A 24,346-nucleotide genomic window follows, 5' to 3' on the forward strand; every position below is an offset into this window, starting at 1 on the left:
TGTGGAATTTGATTAATATGCAAAATTAATTGTAGCAATCCTTTTATATACATGGCAGAAGTTTTAATTAATGTAGCTTTAACAGTTGTCTCTATTTAACATAGATTTTTTTCAGCATATAAGGTGTTGGTGAATTTGCTATTTTCATTTTGAGTGTGATTTTGTATATAGATATATAGTATAATTATGATAATTGTGAAATTTAATACATTACTGCTAATGTGATATTGTATTCTTTGTTCAGAAGCTTATTTTAAAACTTTAATTCACATTTTGTTTGTGTAAAATCAAATCAAAATGTCTGCAGATAAAATGCATATTGGACATATAATGTATTTTTTTTTTTAAGTTTTGATAAGGATATAACGCTATACAAACAGTAAAAAATACTCATAGTGTTTGGGGAAGATGCTCCTAAACATCGGTCATGTCAAATATATTTTGTAAGTTTTGTTCAGGAAATTTTGAACTAAAGGATACAAAATGTACAAAAGCTGTTGATGGAAGGGAAATTTTAGGAAGAAGTTTTTCAGCATGCATTACATGAAAAAAGCAAACTGGATCGAGTATAATTTTGTCTTATGAAAGTAGCCAGTTTAAGGTTTCATTTTATTTTTAAATTAGTTACTTATTTTTATCATAGAAAACTTTTTACAGATGATAAAATAAAAATATTTATTATTAACCGAAAATTTCTTCTAGTGGGTTGTGATTGTTCAGTCAAGTACTGAGATACCACTGTATTTGATTAATGTGATTTTGATATATGCAGTAGCATCAAGGGATTAATTAATCATGCTAATCAAGGAATAATGTAATATATTTAAACAACACATAAAAAGAGAAGTAAAACAGTGTGAAAGTAAGTCATGTTCTTTAAAAAATTGATCAAAAGTTTTTGTTTGTTTCTTGATTATTTTGATGAACTGGTACAGAATGTGAAATCAAATGTCTCCTCCTACCAAAACTTCAGTCACGTGAAAGATAGAAGATTTATTCTAAAGTTTAACTCACATTGATAGTCAATAGTGAAAATGAATGAGAAACAGGAAAGTGATTTTTATTCACTCATCAAAATTGGTTGGCATTACTAAATATGGGATTACTGAATATAAAATTTTCAACATGTTGGACTGACAGAATTATTTGAGTTTATTGGGTCAGAAAAAGCAAAGCAAATAATACATAACATGTGACAACACTAAGATCTTTTTGTTTAGATGACATTGCTGATTTGTAAGGATAAAAGTGAAACTAACTAAAGCTTGCAGGTAAACCATAATAGCATGTGTTAAAACAGTGCATAAACTATGAGATGGTCTAATCCATTAGTGTGGTCTAATAATCATCAGATTTGGAGTAGAATTATTTAAGACAGAAAAATTAAAAATCATTTCTTTCTTTATTCACTGTTTAATTATTTTTGTCAATTCTCACAAATAAATGAATTTTATTTCCTTGAATATGATAAATGGTTGCAGTACCAATTTTGTAAAGTATTTACTTTACAAAATTAAAATGCATGATATGCTAATTAATATACAACAGATGATTTTCATATTTTTTAAATAGTACTTGTTATGATTAATAAATAAATCATAACAATTCTTTAATTGTAATGATAAAATTATAGCTATAATTTTACAATTAAAGAATTCATCATTACAATTACAATCATTACAATTAAAGAATTGTTATGATTTATTTATTAATCATACACTATTAACCTGTATATTCAAATTTTATTGTAATGTTTCATCTCTAGTAACAAACTTTTTAAAATATAATATAAATCTGAATAATTATATACAAGGTATGATCAATAAGTAACCTTTAAAGGTGGTAATAAATAAAAAATAATTATTGTCAATAAGACTACTTTTCTGGAACATTTTGTTACTTTTAAATACTGTATTTTGGTCTATGGTCTATTCCTATTCAAATATATTTACCTTCACATTCCTTCTGTCAATACTAGAACTACTACATGATTATACTCTTCATATGGTTGTCTTAATGTTATCATTAAATTTTTTTTTACTGCTACCAGAAAGTTGCCTTAAAAATCAAAGATAAACTTTACATTGAATTCACTAAATTTAAGGCTGTTTGCAAAAATATACTGTGTTATATTTAATTGTTTTATTTATTTTTTATATTTGATTCCTTTTATTTTTGTTGTATTACGCTTTTTTTTTATTCATTTTACTGAGTCTTTTGCTTCATTGTTGTATGGGGGTGACAAACATTGTCTGAACAATTTTGCCAGTAATATTGTAAAAGAATAAAGAATAATATATTTTCCTTGTCTTTCTATACAACATTGTCAACATAATACTAGCTTTCATATCCCTTCAGTTTGAGTTATGAGCCATTCATTGATGTGCTGCATTGTGCACTTCATTATTTGTCTTGAAATGGCACCCACTTAAAGCCTTCTTGAAAGGATTGAACAAATAATATCCCAGGGAGCAAGGTCAGAAGAATATGGAGTGTGTGGCAACACTCCAATTCAGCTTCTCTATAATGGTGACTGTCAAATTTTCAGTATGAGGGCAAGCATTGTCAATCTGCAAAATAACATTCTTTGATACCAATCTGTTTTTTTCTGGAAGATTAATAGCTTCAATTTGTCACATAATAATGAACAGTATACTCTACTAGTGATAGTCATATAATCCTTTAAAATTATACTTTTTCTATCCCAAAATAGAGTCAGCATCACTTTTCCCACAAAGTGTTGAGTGAAAAATTTTTTGGATCATGGTAGCAATGAATGACAATACTCTTTACTTGCTCTTTTCAATTCATGTTGGTAATAATGCATATGCAGATAAACTAGACAGCTAAGAAAAGTGTATCCTTCCTTTTTATACCTCTTTAGAAGAGTAGTACAATTATCAACTCACTACTTCTTCATCTCATGTGTGAGATGACATGACATCCATCTGGCAGATACTTTCCTAAATTTCATAACATTGTGGATGATATATTATGCAGAACCATAACTGATGTCCATTTCTTTTGATAATTCATGAATTGTGATGCGTCTATCATCTTGTATCATGGCTTTAATAGAGTTTATCACTACATTTGTCACAACAGCCTTCAAATGACTTGATTGAGGTTTGCCTGCTATACTGCTACATTTGTAATGCTATTCTTAAATTTCCTCAACCACTCATATACTTGCTATTTTGATAGACAGCTTATTTCATACTTCAAGAACATTCTATGATAAATTTCTATTGGTCTGATTTCTTCACTAACCAAGAAACAAATCACAGTCCTCATCTCCTCCTTAGTGCAAACTTCCAGAGGTGCTGTTATTTTAGATTTGAATTTTCTAGATGCTGATATGATGTGTGCTACTCCTAATGATTCTAAGTATAAATTTTTTGTTTGTAGTTTCTGATATTACTTGTTGAAATTTTATGAAACTTTTTAAGGTTACTTATTGAACATGCCACACATATCAGTTCAATAACAAATCTGGTTTTATCATTTGATTATTTAAATCTGATATTAAAATTATTTTTAAGATGCAATTCAAATTCAAATGTTTTAATGTAATTAAGATTTTAATCATATGATATTGGTACTGTTTGATCAATAATTTATCATCATTCTGATAATTTTTCATTTCCATATTTTTATAACTTTTCCTTATTTTCTGGAGAAAAAATGAAACATGATGAAACAAACTTTATGAATAACATAATAGATTATAAAATAATAAGATAAGCAATAAGAAACATATTCATTTTTTCATTGATTTTCATACATATAATTTCATTTGATGTGTATGAAAAGTAAAGATTATTTAATTTTTAAAACCTATTGTCATTGATGAATGAGCTGAAGATGAGATTTGATTTTGAAAATATTTATCATGGCCTTCTTATTTTTTGACTTATCTTCATGACTTTTATGATAATATTAATACCTTAATTTCATTCTGTTAACTTAATCTTTTCCTTGAGTTTTTCTTAATTGGATATGATGTAACTCAATTTGTTATTAATGAGAGAAAAATTGGTGTAATTTTTAATTTTATGTCTTTATAAAATTTCTATTGTAAACAAATTAGATATTAATTAATGTAGGTATACTTTAAACCATGAGGAAGTTTAAGTTATTATTTATAACTTGGGTAAATGATTTTTGTTGATATCAACAAAGTAAAGCTTACTAAACAGCTTTAAGAAGTCAACATCTTTTAAATTTTTGATATTTTTGAAATTTTTAAACTAATAACAATAAGGTTTATATTGCTTACTAAATTGAAATAGTTTCTATATTAAATAATTATTGGATGTTAATCAAGATTTAAAAATATGAAGAACAAATTTGGTTTCCACTTGATTCATATTTTATAAATTCTTGAATTGAAGACTTGTGATGAATAATTTTTCATAATCAGACTTCAGAGATCTACAAAAGTTTGCATTTTCTGGACTCAGAAACTTGCACATGGACAGTAGGTCCTCCTTGGCATTTTTATTGAAAGTGGCTAAGTATATGCACATGGCAGATGCACATTCTGGAGGCCATTAAAGTGATTCAGACTTTCCTTGTGTGCACGACTCCTCTTCAACAGCAGTAAAGAAAATGCATCATGTTGTTGCAAAACATAATGGGAACATCTTATTCTAATTATGTTTGTTGACCCTACTGTCATCTGAACCAATATTACTCATGGTAATGTAATTCTGAGGTACTGTAATGTCATCCTTTGTTTCATGCTCCATTCTGCAAAATTTGCAGCATGTGGGAAAACATGAAATGTTTACCTCACTCAGTGGTTTAAACCAGTGTTCCGCAACCGGTGTGCCGCGGTACACTGATGTGCCGTCACATGGTGAAAGGTGTGACGTGAACTTTTACATATTTTGTTAATTTCAAATTTTATTTATATATTTTTATCACAGTTGTTGTGTTTCTTATGCTTGTATTTCATTCTCTGCCGCAGTACTCATGAAATAAGATGATGTTTGTTTATTCTTTATTACAAGCCACGCATTTTTATGTATTCTAAGAAATTATATGTAAAAAAAAATTTGCTTACAGGTGTTGATGTCTGTTTAATAACAATAATAATAGGTTAATGGCATTACGTAATTCTATTAATAGTTTTTGAGGGGAATAACATTTTGGTGTGCCGTGTTGAAGTCATGGGTCTGCCGCAAGTAGAAAAAGATTGCGGAACACTGGTTTAAACAGCTGATTTAATTTGCCCTCTGCATGACAAATATTCACTTTCTGACTCCCTCTTCATTTTCAACTTAATATGATTTCAGTTTATGGGTTGGCAATGTCTTCTCTTTCTTAAATTTTGCTTTTGTAGCATTGAAGAGGTGAGAGTGAATGTCTAATTGTCTGCCATTTTGTATGCACATGCAATGTTTTCCGTGCAGTTGATAAGTTGGAAGCAGTTTTTTACAGTAACCAGGCAGATTTTTTATAGTAAAGACACCATTTGCTGCATAATTTTGCAGTGCACAATTTATGAAATTCTCAATTTGGTTATTTAATTGTCTGCAACATTATTTGACATGAACCTTTATTTAAAGATTTTGTTTTTTTATAAGAGGTCTGAAGCTTATGGTATACAAAAATTTGTTTGATAACAATATTATTATTATTAATCTTAATTTTAATATTTAATATATTTTAGGATGGAATACATAGAGAAAAGGACAAACCTGAAGAATATACTGATGATCAGTTAAAACTAATGCAAACCCAAGATATTAATTATATTAATTACAAACAAAGTACAGAAATAAAGGTAATTTGTTAAATTATATTTCATAAAATCAAACAACTTTTTGTACTTTAGCACTTAAATACTATTAGTAATTTAGAACATTGATAAGCAGATAAATTTTTATATGCTTATCAATATTATTCATTAATAAATTAATTGTAAAATATAATTAATTTTCTATTAAACATAAAACTTCAAATACATTTATGGGTAGTTTTAATGTCTCATTAGATTTAATTGAAGTCAACATTGTAAAATTAACAAAACATAAATATTAAAACTTAACTAAAAAGTAGAAATTAATAATATTAATTTCTACTTTTTAAAATTACTGTATGACTATTATGTTTAAACATATTTTAAATAATTAAAAAAATTTCAACTAGACTTAAGTAGTAAATAAAAATTAAAATTGGGATTTGATATACAAATTAATGTTGAAACATTATAAATAATCATATATAATGTTTCACTTTTTAAATGTAATTTATTGTATATTACATCAAATTATTAAACATGATGTAGTCAGATGCATCCAATAAATTAAAAAATATTAACTATTATATTATCAATTGTTATGAGTTAAATTGATTATTAAAATCAAATTAAAAACTAAAAAAAGTAAAATTTTTGAGAATTTAGATTTTTTTACATTTTTTAAATAATATATTTTTTGATGAAAAAACAGAAAATATGATTAAATGATTTATAAAATTTATATAAATAGTATAGAAGCTGGAATCTTTTTATATAAGAACCAAATTTTTGCTTATCACACAACTTCCAGCATTAAAGTATTCTAAGACAAATGTTTTTGGCCTTCTTCAGGTAAAAGAATAAGATAGAAGTATGGTTCTACTAAGCTTTCTAACATTTCAAAAATATTTAAACTTGCCAAAGCCATATTATATCATATTATATCAAACCCATAATCATAATATAAATATTAAATGTTTCAATGTTCTAATGATGTCATTAACTTAGTCTTTGATTGTTAACTGCAGACTTTTTCATTTCCAGAAAACAGTAAATTATTATATCCAAATAAAACTTGTTTAGTTTTATATTGTTTACATTCACTACAAATATATTTTATTATAACTAGAATGTATCAAATATAAAATGAGCATTAGAAATAATGGAAAAAAATGCAACCTAAATTAGTTTTAACAGAATCTATATATATAGAATACACTAAGGCAAAATCTATTACTAGTTCATTAAGGTACTTGAATATGAATTGCATTTACAATTTATACATCATTTTGAAGCTTATTTAATGAAAAGGCCTGTTGCATCAATTACTAATTCTAATTATTTTAATTTAAATTAAACTAGCTGGGGTACCACCCGGCTTCACTCAGGCAGTTGATATGAGATTGTGTGGTAGTTGGAATAAAAGGATAAACTTTAAAATATAAGAGGTAAAAAAGTTTTATTGAAAACATATTATAACTATTTACAATACTTGTTTATAAACAACATTTTGCTCAAAAACTTTTACAAATAGGCGAAGGCACATATCCCACTGACCAGACAATTGGCCTCATTAAACTCAACAGTGATTTTTGTGACATAGCCACTACTGAAAACGAACTTATCGACCAAATTTATCTAAACGTTGTTCACAACTATACCAATCTGGAGTGGCTATTTCAAAGGGCGATTTTGGCAACTAAAAATAATATTGTTGATGATATCAACTTTAATATTCAAAAGAAAATTCAGAACTGGCAAGAGTTCCTCCTCTTTTAAATTTGGGTATTGTATAAAATATAAACCAAATCAACTTTTTATTAACAAATATACTAAGTACACTTTACACAGTTTTCACATTTTATTTTCAATTTATATTCAGTCACTGTATCACTTTGACTACTCATACTTCACTGTTTGTTTTTATTCACTCACTGCACTACTTTGTAATTTTCACTTCTTTTTTGGTTCTTCCCTTCGTCACTGATAAGAAACTGACGTTCGAACCCATGACAGATCTTCCTTTATACACCCCCACCAATGGGTAGTCCCACCCATACAAAAAAGGCTTCGAATGGTCCACAATGTTCCGGAACATTCCACAACATTCTATAGTGTTCTGGAATGTTCCACAATGATCTGAGATGTTCCCGAACATTCCAGAACATCCAGAACATTCTGGAATGTTGTGGAATGCTCTCAAATACTCTCTAATGTTCTGGACTGTTCTAGAAATTTCTAGAGGGCGAAATTTCAAGCCCTTATATCTTCAACAGCACACCCTTCAGGTAAAAACAGGAACCTTCTTCATGGATGAGGAATAGAAGGCTACCACATCATATAACTCCCTTGATCGTACTGGGACTCGTTTTTGAGTTTTAGCAGCACGCACATTGTACATTTACCTTTATAATATATATTGATTGATTAATTAGATGTAAAAATGTGTTCAATTTTACTTTTGCCATAGTGATTGATGCTCCTCACTATGATTCTGGCTATTGAACTTACCTCCATTCAATGTAAAAACATTTCTGAGAGTAACATTCTTGTCTTGACATTTGTCAACTCAAAAAGTTATTCTCAATTTATTCATTCTCAATTAGTTTTTAATTTCCATTAATTTTTCATTATTTTTTTCATTTTATTATTAATAGAAGGACAGTTGTAAATTAAATTTTAGGCAAGAGGACTGATGTCATTTCTTTTAAATAAAACAGTGTCTAAATGAAGAACTGTTATAGGTATATGAGTATATGAAAAAGAAATGAAAAACTGTATTTAATTAAATGTCATTGATTGCATTTCTGTTATTAAATTTAACCGTGAAGGTATTTACATGGTTATTTGAACCTTTTCAATAACTGGAATAAAAATGGCATGTGACAAGTGACCATAGACATATGTTTGTTAATATTAATCTTTTGTTAGAATACAATTCAATTCAATTTATTGTATGAACCTTAGTTCGTTACAAGGGGGTTAAAGTATTACATAAAAACTGAAATTAGTATAATATAACAATATAATAGCTTAGTACAGGATAACACAAAATAAAATACACAAAAATAATCATGTTTTGAAAAATGGGATAAATTAAATATATCTTTCCAGGATTTAAATCTTGTCAAATACTTTTTCCTATTTGTTTGAAATTTGATACAGTGAAAGAACACGTTCCCAAGTTCTATATGTTTGCAAACTACAGTTATATAAAAAATTATTCTAAAAATAGAAAAGAAAAGAAAAACTTTAAGAAAAGAAGAAAAAGATGTTAAATAACTAAATTACCAATCTAAACACATTTTTGAAAAGTATATTAAAGTTCTTTGATATCAACATTTTGATTACTTTTGAATTTTGAAAACAAATAATGCTTAAGAAGAAACTTATTTCATTATTTTTGTTTGATGTCATTCATAAAAAATGTTTGTTTATTTCATCATATAAAAACTTGAAATAACAGAGAATTTGAAAAATTGGCATTATTTAAATTGTTTTTTTTTTTTTTTTGAAGAGTTCCTTATGCAAGTGAATGATTACATTATATCATGTACAAAAGAAATAAATTGAATTAAGTAGAATCTGATTGTCATGAAATGTTTCTTAATCTCAGAAAATTATGTGATACAAGGTTAGATAAATATAGTAGTGATGTATTAGTTCATTGTTCTTTTCAATAATTTTTATCTTTAAAAATTCTCACTTATGGGCCAGTGCATTCTTATGATGGATTCTCCAGGCAGATTTTTTAAACAGTTTTTTAATCCACATTTTAATATATATTCAACATCTTAATATGATTTTATTGTGTATTTACTTGTATATGTATGTGTATTTGATATTTGTTTGTTACAGTTTAATCATAAATACATGAAAGAAATTCAAATAGAAATGGAATAAAAAATAAAATAACTTAAAATACCTAACTATATAAAATTTTTTTAGTTATTGGCTTTTATCATCTTAACTATTAATGGAAAATATACCATTTGATTTATATTTTGAAAAATATTGATTTAAAAACATTATTTGGAAAAATATGTTTTTCTAAATGATATTTCCCTTGTGAGTATTTCATAAATGTTCAATCACTGGCCTCTCCAAAGTATCTTAATATTGGTTTTTAAATATTATATATTCATTACATTTTTATAGGTTGAAGATTGCTTTATTTGGAACCAAAAATACAAGGCATTTCAAAATGTTTTTTTAGAGTTTTAAAAACTCTGCAAGAGAAGTACTGAACTTGCCTCAATGAAATCAGCACTGGAGGAGACAGGAATAGTTTTTTAACACTTACAAATGTTCAATGTATGCACCACAGATGGAGACAGGAATAGTTTTTTAACACTTACAAATGTTCAATGAATGCACCACAGATGGCATGTCATATATCAATACAATAATCAGTTTTTGCCACATCTTTTGAAATTGATAGTGGACACTGCTGTAATGATATGAATTTTACTTTCCTGACTGTTATGTATATAACAAGGGAAAGCATTGGAATCATGTCAAATTTGACCCTCTAAGTTTTTTTTTTACAAATCTCCATGTTTTAAGACCACCTGAATCCATAAATATCTAAAAAAAGGAAAAAAATTGTGTGGGGTGTCTATTTCATGTAATATTTTAGGTTGGGATAAATATTAAGAAATAAAATTTGGCTTGGTAACTTTTATATATGAGCTATTGATGCTATTAAATTTTGATGGTTGAAGGGGTGGGGAGATAGAGGGGTGATGTGTCATATCTCAAATGGGGTCAACTTAATAAAAATTTTATTTATTATTGGCATTTACAATTTTTAAAAAATTTATTTTTATCCTCAAAATTAGTCTTTTGCCTTTTTACAATAATTTATAAAATATTTAATTATTATTACATATAATTTAATTTTTGATAAAATCTCAACAGATGGTGCACATGCAATTTTTTAAAAAATAATTAATAACCAAAATAAATGAAAAAAACTAAACAAAAATATGCATTTAGTTTATTTATGAGGGATGATCAAAAACTAATGTTACAAAGCCTGTAGTGAAAAATGTACATTTTATTTCATACAACCAATACAGCCAACTGATAGTACATACATTAGGTTATTTTTCAACATAGTCTCCATATTGGTTTAGACACTTGTCACTTCATGTGATGAGTTTGAAAATTCCCTCCTGGTAAAAATCCTGTTCTTGTGTGTTCAGCCAAGTTGTCGCAAAGTGTTTCACTTCCTCGTCTGAAGCAAATTGTCATCCTGCTAGGTTCTCCTTCAAGTTGAGGAAACAGGTGGAAGTTGCTTGGAGCGAGGTCCAGGCTGTAGGGAGAGAGGTTGATGATGTCCCAGTGAAACTGCTTTAACAGAGTGGTGGTCTTCCGGACTGTATGAGCTCACAAACTTCCGACACCATTCTGTAACATGCTGACAAGACGTTACAGTCTCTCCATAAACCTCTACCAGCTGCCAGTGAATTTCAGCCGCGGTTACATGTTTCGCCCACAGAAATTGAATAACTGAGCGGATTTCTTCACAAGACCAGTTTTCCAAACGAGTCACCATTTGTGCTTACCTACAACTAGCACTGTAGGTGGTGGGTGGCTAAAACTTTGCCCAGTTGCCAACCTCATGTATTGGAATTACTGCACACTTCTCATTTTTCTGTAACAAATGAAACTCCAGGAATATCAGCCTTGTAACCTTAGTTTTTGATCAACCCTTGTAGTTTTTGTCCTAATAAAATCAACAACATGTTTCATAGCTTTCCTGGTGAAGCCAGGAGAGTTATGTAACTTATTGAAGAGTCCAACATGTTCTTTTGTTGGACTCCATTCTCCAAAGGTTATTTTGTTGCAGGCTTTGCCCTTGCTTTGTTGAAAAATTTCCTAGGACCAAAAAAATCATGTGGTGTGAGGTCCAGTGATCTTGAGAGCCATAGCATCCATACTTCACATCATGTGATTTTTTTTTGTGGGGTTGCATAAAATATAGTATTTATATCACTGTTGCCATATGATATTGCCAAGCTAAAAATGCATATCATCACAACAGTGATCATTGCCAATGGGCCCATTTGTAAGAAGTGTAGTAAGAACTGGATTATATTAATGTATGCCATATTACCCACAGTGCACATTTTGAACATTTGTAAATGTTAAAAAAAAAAAAAGTTGTTTGAGTTCCTGCCCTGTCAGGTACTAGTTTTGTTAAGATGAGTTCAGTATTGTTCTTGCAGAGGCATTTTGTAACTTTGAGAAACATTATGAAATACTTTATATTCCTTAGTTAATAAACATAAGTTGATTACCATAATATAGCAATTTATTTAGTATTTTTTCAATGATAGTTTCAAGTTCTATACCTTTTGAAAATAATAAATTATTTAATGCTATCTAATTTCATTAAATTCCATATTAAATAGACCATTTATAATTTTAAGCTTGAAATAACCAATTTATGTTTATAAATTAAATTTATTCAATTCAACAAAGTTTATTTTGTAACAAGAACAATAATTCAGTTTTGTATATCAAATATTCTAATATTTAACTATATGCATTCTTTGGATAATTTTCTTGGCTATGATAAAAGAGACTAAATTATTATTGGTTATGATAAAAATGATATTTTAAAAATATTTTTTAATGAATTGTGTATGACAGTCAATCAGAAATTGTTATCTAACCTCTCAGTTTGCATCAAATACATATTAATGGACTTCAAACTTAATTTTGGAAATTGTTCTATTAGAATGTAACTGATGTTGAACTAGAAAATGTTTCAAAATGTTTCATTGTAATAAAATTACTGGCTCTTATTGTTTTAGATGTTTTTAAGTAAATACCGTAATTTTTTCACTGATGATTAAATTATATTTTAAACTTGATTTTTATTATAATATAAAGTTACATAAGTTATTTAAATTTATTTATTTATTTTGCAGAAAATAGATAAATTACAATCTGGTCTTCATCTATTAGATATAGAGGATAAGCCTGCAAATAAGCATGTATTTTTTGTTGATATGAAAAAAGAAGGTAATTTTATTTTGTGAAGTTATAGTAAAATATTTTGTTTTATTTTTAAAAAATTCAGCAATGAGTTGCATAAGTTTAATAACAAAAAAAATTAATAGATGGTACCATACACAATTTTACTGATATTTTATTTAAAAAGACATTATATTACTAATTATTATAAAATTTTGACATAATCATACCTTGCCCCATTATGTAATCCAGTGGCATGCCATCATTGGAAGCGGTGGATGCGCCGCTTCCCTTGTATTTTCTAAAAAAATAAATACATATTAATTTTAATTATATGAAAATAATTGCACAATATTTTATTATAACCACGTTATGTATCTTATTACAAATTTCTATACTACATGTGAAAAAAAAGATAAGTTTGCTATTGTATATTTGAATATTAGTGGCGGAGTGGAAGCGCTGTATTGTCAGCATCCAAAAAGCCAGATTTGTGCATGCACTTTACAGAGCACCAACCTCACCCGGTTTAGCTGGTGGAAGCCTAGGACCTTGGGTGGATGCTACATGTATACCGCATCCAGTTCTATCCAGGACTGGTTCTGGGCTGTTAGCCGGCCTCGCCTGATTACGTGAATCACGAGTAGATTTATAACTTAATCCAACTGATAAGAATTTACTGGTATGTTTTTATGATAGTTCTGTATAGTTGACAGCAGTTTAAAAAAATCCATTAAAATATTTGATATTTTTATTCCGCTCCACGATTTTATATTACTCATGGATTTCAATGTTAAACTAGTGATAGTACAATTTCGTATATCCCATCTTTAAGGGGATGTAGAAAAAAACGTGTAGAATTCTTGTATAATGTTAAAAAATTAACTGTTACTTCGACAGCAGCATTTACAACTAAATTTAATGAATGAGAGAGATGCACGAGGTACAGAAAAAGCTCTAGAATTTATTTTCCTTAAATTTATGATTTATGTATCCATTTGTCATAAAAATTTGTCTTTCCACTTTTTTTCCGAGACTACAAATATTTGAGTACAAAGTAACCGGTTTTGACTTATTTCTACTTAAGAAGTAGTTAAATAATTAAGCAATTAGGGAATTGGGGACATAAACAAAACCCTGATGAAAGAGCCAAAATTTTACTTAAACAAAAGCTTAACCGAACCAATCTATAGCCGAGTACAGTAGGGACTGATTTCTTCGAAATATTAGATGTAATAAAGACAGAAATTTTTCCAGTTCAACAAGAGTGACCAAAAAGTTGTAAATTTTGGAAATTTCCATGGACAACACCTGGTCCTAAAACGAATTAGTTAGAAAACAAACGACAGATAATCTATTAAGTTTAACACATTTAGATTTTTACAGCTATGGTGAGAAATTTTTAAAATTTACAACAACCCTGTCGCGTCCTTTGAGATATATTAGTGATGCGACAAAAGAGGCATTTGACATTAACCAGTATCAGCACCCTTGGGATTTTGGCATGCATGCATGCACTGCACACCTACCAAGACTATCTATGATTCTATCCATGAGCCACTCACTGGTAGGGAGCAATTTTAACTAAGCGGATTGTTTTAATATTTAAAAAGTAAAGAACATTTTATGTTATTTTTATGTATGTTTCTTCACAAAACTATATTCATACAATTGAATAATTTGTACCAGGTATGTATAATTGTATATCCATCACACATTTTATTTTAACAAGTGAGTTTTTATAATTTTATTTTTAAGTTTAGCCCTTATATTATGGCTAGCAATTTAGAATGTAATTGTGATATTGAAAATTTATTTCAAAAAGTTTTGGCTCGAGACCTTATAATGAAAAAGAAAACATTATTAAAAGGGAAAGACCAATTCCTAAATTAAATATAAATACGTTGACAAAAAATTTGTTTGACATTTTCACGATAAAATTTATGAAGATATAAAATGGCTCTGTGGATGCATAAAAATGCAAAAATTGTTTTGTTGGCCTTGCCTACTATTTTCAAATAAAATTATTCTTATGGAATAAGAATGGCTTTGACGATTTAAATAATTTGAGTAAAGCTGGCAAAAGACACGAAAATTGTAAATGTCTCATCAATTCTTTCTTAAAATTGAAGCAATTTGGAAATCAAAGTGGAATAGAATTTAACATTAGCAAACAATATAAAATAAATATTGAAAATTATAATGAGATAGTTATGGCTAATAGATATATTATATTTTAATTAGTAGATGTTATCAAAACAAGAATTGGCATTTAGAGGGTATAGGGAATCTATTGAATCTAATATAACAGAGGTAATTATATTGAACTTGCTTATTTATTAAGTGCATTAGATAATCTATTAATTAAAAATACATTTAGAGAAGTCTATGGTTTTTACTGGCTTATCCAATAAACGAATACAAATGGACCCTAGACCATCACTGACTGACTACCCCTGGAAGTCGGCTTTTTACAGAAACACAGCTTCCCTATCATCAAATGTCACAGCACACCACTGATATAACCCTAATTAATCTAATAACAAAGAACATTCAAACTAAATGTGGCAGTAAATTGATGAAAGTAAACTGTGTATAATTATTAATAAAACTAGTAAATAACCAGGACAATAATTACTTTTAAAAAATTTACAAGAAATTAACAGAAGAAATTTATATATATATATTATACTAGAGTTTACATATTATTAGCATATATTAAAGTCTGCAACTCCATAAGAAAAAATGTATGTGCTCTGTCAAAGTTTATGAAGTTTACTTGCAGCCCTCATCCAGAAAAGGTTGCTCATCACTGTTTTAAATAATTCTCTAAGAGTTATAAAGAGAGGCAAGACTAGAAACTAATCAGTTATCAGGATACAAATTCAACTAAATCAATTAAAACGTATTGATATAGAGGAAATGAAGGAAAAACAACTAAAGTCGAGACATATATTTGTACTGTACAACACAACACTTCTACAACACAGTTTCATTCTAACATGGTTGGAAAATTGGGGATATTTCCCGTACAACATGGTTTTTGGTTTTGCTGTAACATGGTTTGGGAAATCCTGTGTACAAAATTTCACAATTTTTAAGTGCAAACTCTGTTATTTGATAACTTTTTATTCAAGTAAGCATGCATGTTGCTCAGATTTGCTCACAGATTTTAGAATATTAAAATTTTCGATTTGTTCTGTGCCTTTTGTCAGATTTGCTTTAATGAAAACTGATAGTAGAATTTTTCCTTCCTTGTTCTAGCTTTCCTATCAACCAGGTATCGTTGTTGTTGCTTTCAGACTTTAGCTCATAAGACTGTCACTATATTTTGTTTTTATAGATTAATTTTTGTATTTAGTAAAGTGTTTATTTAAACAATTTTAGGTAAGTGTTATTAAACCTTTTTTTTAACCATAGGTAAGTAATCATTCATAAAAATAATGAATGAAATACAGTGATAAATCAATACTTGAACTGTTTGCAACTCAAATTATTCAGTATTTCAACACAAATTCTGGAAAAAATCACTCTGTACTGAACTGAACAAATGCAACCCTCTAGAACGAATCTTCGATTAATAACATATTTTTATTTGTCATCCATAAAAAATAATAAAAATTTTTAAAAAATGAAGTTGTTGCTGATATTTTTGATCAAGATCAACAAAAAAGCTTAGAAGATGATGATACTTTGTAAAAAGAAAGTGCCTTTGTTTAACTAGAATTGATATTAATGCATGGATACAGTACTTTTACTTGTGACTGTTAGTTAATTATTGATTGCTTTAATAAATGTCTCTCTCTTAGGCTATGCTGGACAGTGTCACATAGGATGCTACGTCCTACTTGGCAGTGTCTAGCGACCATAGGCGAAAAGAATCTTTGTACGCGTTTCCAACTCGCGAGTGGCTTCTGTCCAGAATGGACACACGTTGTTTACAAGATGGCAGCGAGAAGACTTTGTTAAATGCTACTATGGAAAATATGACAAGAATTAAAACAGTAAATTTGAAAGGTAAATGTTATCACTGACTATATACACAACAAATATAAAGAATCTTTATAGAATAATAAGTTAAAAAAAGTTTTATTTTTAAAACGTTACATTTATACAAAATCAGAAATTATTAAATTACATAAAAGATTATTAATTAAAGGACATACAACATATAGACAATTTATTTATCATTCTGCTTTTATTTATCTACAAAATCGGCCATTTTTTTCTTTGGAAGCATGAGCAGTGGAAGCAGCAATCAAACTTGCTTGAAAGCTGCACAATGCATGTTACAAGCACATGCATGTAGAAGCGTCATCTAGTGGTTGCTGCACGCTAAACACAGTTACTCTGGACACACACCTTTGCTTGAATCAGTTTGTTTGCTTGGCTTGGAAGAATGTTCATGCCCGTGGTTGCTAGATGCTGCCATGTAGGATGCAGCCTTAGTAGCTAAAAACAAAAGTATACTTTTGTTAACTTTTGGAGTCTAACCAAATGTTTTGCATTGCATTGGTCCTTTGATTCATATAGCACAATTTCATATAAGAGGCATTTTTTCTGTTTTGGTTTGGTTTTTATTGGTGTATGACATGGGTTATCTGCTGAGGAGGAGTGCCTCCTGGGAGGTCTTTAGTAGGAAACTGGCTTCTATTTAGGTGTTACTAACATGAAGATAACCTGGAAAACTCCACATGGGCAGCCCATTGGCATGGCGCAAACCCATGACCAACTATCAGTGGTCAGTGGTGTTATCCACTCAGGTGTTGTCATAGGTGCAGTTTTTTGGAATGTAACTACCATGTTATATGAGGGATACCTATATATGTCTTCAATGTTTTTGGTAAAGATGCAAAATAGGTATGCATTGTACAAAAGATTTTTCACATTTTTAAAAACCCTCTTGGTAAATTTATGTAAAAAGAAAATCCGTTGGATGAATTCATAATTGCAAGTTAAAATGAACAAATAACCTTCATTTGCTTCCAAATTGATTTTTAAATATAGAATAACCCAACGGTTATTTCCACAAAATTATGATATTTGTTTTTAAGAGATTATGTTTAATGTTATCATGTTAAATGATTTTATAGGAAAATTAGCTTAGAAATTTTATATACAGTCGACCCCCTTATAATGCGTGTTCATATAATGTGGATTTGTGGCAAAAAAATTGCGACCATATTCATATAAAGACGCTAAAAGAAACCCGTAAAATGTCATCACTGACTCGTATTGTGGCAGGATTGGTCGAATCTGGACCAATAGTGGACGAGCAGCTGAACTACTTACACGCTATGGAGAGTTTAGGCGGGTAAGTTGAGTTTACTATCGTCTGTACAGTACAGTCGACCCCCCCCTATAACATTGTTGATAATTCTGTTTTATATGAATTTTATGTTGTACGAGTCACTTAGATTTTACAAATACTTGAGACATTCACAGCCCGGCACACGTATTTGTAAAATCTAAGTGATTCATACAACATGGAATTCATATAAAACGGAATTATCAACAGTGTTATAGGGGGGGTCGACTTGTATATAAATTAGGTACTGTAAGTCTAATACAGTACTGTAATTTTATACATTTCTTGTGAAAAAAACATTTGTTATTCAACGGCCATAAAAATTATTTCTATTAATGATGTCTCCAAAGTTCAGCGAATTTTTTGAAGAAAAATAACTTATCAGAAAACATGCGCGCCTTTCCATGCGCTGCTCCGTGAAGAAAACAAGCTTAAGCAATCGCGACGTCAAACGGTGCACACTCGGTAAGTAATCCTACAATTTTTTCTTTATAGTATAGTTTATATGGATTATTCCCAAAAAATTATACATGTTTTGGAAATGTTGAGTCAAATTAGTCTAGAATCGATTAATTTTATGGAAGAAAACCTTTCAAACAGCCGTAGTCCGTAAACTGCACACGTGCCGGGCTGTGATTGGCTCATGTNAATATAACACCCGACGTTATTAAATCAACCGTAGGGAAGTTTAAACAAACAGAACGTGCAAATTTGAAAATTTAATAAATCCCCCCTTTAAAACTTCCTTAATTATACAGTTTTAATACTTAATTAAAAATATAAATGCTAAGACGGCCGTAACGATTTTTGATTTTATATATATATATATATATATATAATAACTTTATAAGTAAAATTTCGGTCCTGTAAAGTGTAATAAAAATTATGTAATATTTCATACTGATTTTTACTTTATTTCTTATTTTAAAAAATAAGACAATATTACTGTCAAAGATTTACTGTGATTCTATAAATTTAAAACTTAAAAATAACTCATGAAATAGAAGTCTTTCAAGATTTTTTATTTTATTAAAATTAATTTCTAAAGATACATTAAATTATTTAGATTTCAAGTAATTTTTGAAAGTTTTGAATTTCTGGAAAAGTTTTTATTTTCTGAATTATGTTTAAGTCATGCTGTTATAAAAATACCCATGTCAAGATTTTCAAAAAAGAAGAAATTAAAATATTGTTTTTAATACAATTTAATTGCTTTTAAAAATGTACTTATGTATGTGTTTGTCTCTTTCACATTACTTTGCATATGATATATATATACAATTTTGTAAACATTTCTTAAAAAGTTGAAAAACCATGTAAAAAAAAGTCTGTATGGAAAAATGGAAGATTGATTTCCAATCTTAAAAATCAATAAAAATATAATGAGATGTATTTAAACAAAATATTTCAAATTTAGTTAATAAAACAGAGGAGGGACAACTGTAATGTACTACTAAACAACAAAATTTAATAAATTTATATTTTTTGCACAAATTCTATTTTTTATTAAAGTTTTTCAATTAACACCAAAATAGCTCTAGCTTTTAACACCAAATACAAAAACTAATTTGTATTGAAAGAAATGCAATCAAGTTGACATACTTTGTATGTCAACTTGTTTGTATGTCAACTTGAACAGTCAAAAAAAAAATTAAAATTTTTTTTTTGACTGTTCACTCACAAGATAAGGTTGGAATGAAAACTGATTGTCACTACACATGTTCAAATAAGTCTTAAAAAATAGCCAAATAAAATTTACTTGAATGTGTGTAATAGCCTTAAATACAAATTATAACAAATTTTTTGAAGAGCAGTTTTCTAGAAAATGACATAAATATTTTTACTTAGAATTAAATCAAATGGAGATGTTTTTAAAAGGGAAAATTTATTAAAACATGTTAAATCAAAACAATTTATGTGATAATATAAGTAAACAACGCCTTTTTAACAGTCCAGCAAAAACATTTAATTCTCTAATAACGTTTTCGACCAATTTTAGTGGCCTTCATCAGTTACTCCAATATCAAAAAGAGCAAAGTATTCTAAATTTACGTAATACAAAATTAAATTAAATTAAATTAAACTGCGGTTGCGTATAACAATGGAAAAAAATAAAAATGCACAAATAAATAAATAAAAATAAACAAATAAACCCAAATAAATAATAATGCCGTCATCATGGATACATATATTAACTTGTGTTAGTGTAAAATGACTTCCAAGCATTTGCCAAACCTTCTGCATCTCTGTGATTGATACATTCCATGGTTATATGCGCTTTATGTATTTCTATTTTTTCAAGATGCTTCACCGCTTGTAATGATCTCGTGGCCCTAACGATCGCCGCACGATCCCAGTATATGGTTACATCCTGTTGTTTGGCAAATGCCGCCAGAACAGTACTATCGATGTTCCTAACTACAGAATATTTATGCTCATTTATCCTTTGTTTTAAACTCCGCATAGTTGCCCCGATTATTAGAGAATTAAATGCTTTTGCTGGACTGTTAAAAAGACGTTGTTTACTTATATTATTTATTTGATTTAGTTCCAGTAAGATTTTTTTTATTACAATTTATGTGAAAAAGAATTGAACTTTTTCCAGACTGTTAAAATTATGTAAAAACAATCTGTGTAAAACAAGATTATGGGTATAATTTGGAGAAAATTTATAGTAAATGTAATACTGAATTTGAATTAAAATTGCTTAGATAAGCAAATAAAAGACTTGAAAGATTTTTATTCTGTTAAATTATAGTAAGTGTTAAAAAGTCTTAGTTTTTTAAAGAAGTTTAAACAATTATTTATATTTAGTATATAATTAATAAAAAAATTTTATTAACAGTTTCTTAAAGTTATTAAATTTTTTGTTGTTTTTAATTTAAATTTTCTTATTTTTTTCTATTTTATTTAATTATTTTAGTGAAAAACTTTGACATAGCAAATAGATTGGACACTCATCCAAGTCTTTTAAATAGGACCTATAATCGTCCAAGATTAAAAACTCTACAAGAAATGAAATTATCTGATGTTGATGATGAAAGTTTAGAGGTAAAAATTATTGAAAATTAGTAAACATTTGAAAACATATTATTTTCTTAAAAATAATCTGCACTTTTACTTGTTCTATGTATTGGTGTTTGTATGTGGATTACTAGTTTTCTCATCAGTATTCATTACATAATAAATGTACTTGAAAAAGGACTGTCAGTTATGAATCTTTTTATCAATTTTTGAGTATTTGTAAAAAAAGTACTTGTTAATTCTTTTCATTAATTAATTAACTATCAGTCATAATTTACAATTAGAGCTAGGACATTTAGGCAGTAAAAATCATATAAATAGTTATAAAAATTGTAACTTTTATGATTTAAAAAGGCTAGATGCAATTTAGCTTTAATTTACTATCATTATATATACTAATCGTTAAATTAATAAAACAAAGTAAGTCAATTTTTAATTTAACATAAGCAATATGTCATTCAAAACTATAACTTATCCTACATGATAATCAGTCTCACATTGTCTTCACATCTTTCAGCAATATTTTATTAAAAACAAATGTTTTTGGTATAGTTTACAGGCTGCTTCAGGTTCTACACATTCAAATTTAACAGTACACATTTATATCAAACAGTTTACTGTTTGATATAAATGTTAGAACCTGAAGCAGCCCAGAAACTAGGCCAAAAATGTTTGTTTTTAATAATACATTACTGGATGATGTAAGGAAGGTGTGAAATTGATTATTGTAAATTTAACTTAGTGTGTTTTACATATTGATGAATTTTTACAATCATTTATTAAATATAATTGTTAAAATTATATAATTATATTCTTTGTAGATACACGTTATTACTGACTTACCTTTCAACATATATTTATTCAGTTTACAGAAAATATAATTTATTAATATATTACAAAAGTTTGTAAACATTTTTGGAAAAATAAGAAAATATAAAATTTTGAAGTACTTATTTTTTCTGACAAAATGCGAGTAATTAACTAAATTTTTAACAATTAAAAAATTATTATTATACTCTAAGTTAATGCTTTTAATTTCTAAATATAATTGACAGTCTTATTATACAGAAACTATTTCAAGATAATTCTTTTTTATCAAAGCATTCTAGCATTTTCTCGTAAAACAAATTTGTTGTTATATTTAAAGCTATACAATATTTGTAATTTACTTGAATTTATTTAATTTCCTAACGATAAATAAGTGATAATATGATTAATGAAAGTTTATGGTTTTTATCTATGTTAGAAATGTATATAATTGCTAAAGTATAAATATTTTAAGGAATTCTTGAATAACAAGGATTGTTATAATTACTTAAATATTCAGTTTTACTCAAATATTCAATAAAAAGTGAGATACAGTTGAACCTGTCTATCTCAAACATGTTTATCTTGAAATTTATTTATTTTTTCATGTATTTTCAGCATAAATTCAATATATTTACATGCTTATCTCGAAAATTTTAACTTAAAACCTCTAAACAGTCAAACTCTAGGTTTTGAAGTGCTCACTTTTTCAACAAATTGGTTCAAGAACAGAATTTCAAATTTGTAATTGCACCAGTTGCCGTATGATAATTTGGTTGCCAAATGAGATAATTGGCAAGAGTTGGCCACAAATTAGAGAGACATAGATTGTCAACTCCAGATGTTTTCTATGTTAAAGAAAGTGAATGGCTCAATCAATAACAAACCTACTAATTCAGAAGTTAGTGGTGCTGAGATTGCCTCACATCATTAGACATCATGACATGAATCATCTATGATATTGCTATTTAAATTAGATTTCAATGCAATATGAAAAAGATACTAGTACCATTTTTCAGTGTGTGCCGCAATGGGACGTGCATGGTTTACATCTCATCACTGGTGGCACTAGTGTCAGCTTGATGTATACTTAACTTTCAGTAGTGCACAAAATAGTGGAAACTAAGCAGAAGTTTTGAACTGCTTATAAAGAATGTAACAGTTGCTGAATTAAGAAAGAAATTAAAAGAATTAGGAGCCAAGACATGTTCATTGTCAGGGGGTCTAATGTGTTTGCAGATCCCCTATTTTTGCCATATAAGGGTTATAATACATCACAAAGTTTGGGTCTGATTGATGCTTATACTATTAGGGGCAGTCAAATGAAAATGAGACAGACTATGTAACAAGTGTGGCATGGAAGTTGGTAATGCAGGTACATGTGTATATAGAAGTGCTCTCTATTGGTAATCAGGAAGAAACAGCACGAACATTCACTGCTGTGTCATTTGTCTGTTAGACATGCTCGAAGTGAGGTCAGCAAGTCGTGTGTGCATCCAATATCACTATGGAGGTCCAATTTCTTGTTGACTTTCTGGAACATGGCGCCACAATTAACGCACAACAGTACATAGAAACTTTGCAAAAATTGAAGCGTGCCATCAAATCCAAACACCCAGGAATGTTGACAGACAGCATCATTCTGTTGCAGGATAATGCCCACCCACATGTTACCAAGGTTGTTTTGGCTATGCTGCAGAAGTTTTGCTGGGAACTTCTGCAGTGTAGTGCATACACATCCTCCATACAGTCCCAATTTCTCCCCATGCGATTTCCATATTTTTGGAGCCCTGAAGAAAGACATTCGTGGCTGTCAATTTGCTTCAAACGAAAAGGTGCACGCCTCAGTACAATCATGGTTCCGTAGCAACTGCAAACATTTTTCTAAGAAGGCATTGACTGTCATGTCTTACAGTGGGATAAATGTATTAACAGTTATGGCAATTAATTTTGAAATAATAAACAGTTTACTTACTTTTTCCCCATCTGTCTCGTTTTCATTTGACTGTCCCTAATAATAACCCACTTTCAACTGCCATAAACCATTAGGCTATAATTTAGCAATAATAATTATAAATTACAAATAAATTTGTAATTAAGAACCTAACCACAAAATTACCAATATACCAGCAAAATTCAATTTAAAAACGAACGTTTTCTACTGTCTTCACCGGTCATCCTCAGGTGAAGACGGTAGAAAACGTTTGTTTTTAAATTGAATTTTGCTGGTATATTGGTAATTTTGTGGTTAGGTTCTTAATTCTCACACCAGTATGATGAATGATTGTTTAAATTTGTAATTTATAATGATTGTTGTTTTTATTGTTTGATGTTTATACTGTTTAAGAACGAAAAAAAAAACCAATCTTTTTAAACTTGAATTTATTTTTTATTGTATAAAATGTTGATTAATAACATAATGAATGGTGATCCAAGCATAGGTTAGAGAGTTTCTAATACATACATATAATCTA

General features: G+C 28.4%; 1 protein-coding gene across 1 annotated transcript in view; it reads left to right on the plus strand.

Moving 5' to 3' along the window:
• Positions 1-24,346, plus strand: part of LOC111628727 (probable U3 small nucleolar RNA-associated protein 11) — a 63,792-nt gene that overhangs the window by 21,693 nt on the left and 17,753 nt on the right. The window contains exons 3-5 of the mRNA XM_023372562.1: positions 5,678-5,791; positions 12,688-12,781; positions 20,965-21,092. Of these exons, the coding sequence (XP_023228330.1) occupies positions 5,678-5,791; positions 12,688-12,781; positions 20,965-21,092 (336 nt within the window). The remainder of the gene's footprint in view (positions 1-5,677; positions 5,792-12,687; positions 12,782-20,964; positions 21,093-24,346) is intronic.

Source organism: Centruroides sculpturatus, unplaced genomic scaffold, assembly GCF_000671375.1.
Source record: "Centruroides sculpturatus isolate CEXI.00-Female unplaced genomic scaffold, Cexi_2.0 scaffold598, whole genome shotgun sequence".
Classification (NCBI taxonomy): domain Eukaryota; kingdom Metazoa; phylum Arthropoda; class Arachnida; order Scorpiones; family Buthidae; genus Centruroides; species Centruroides sculpturatus.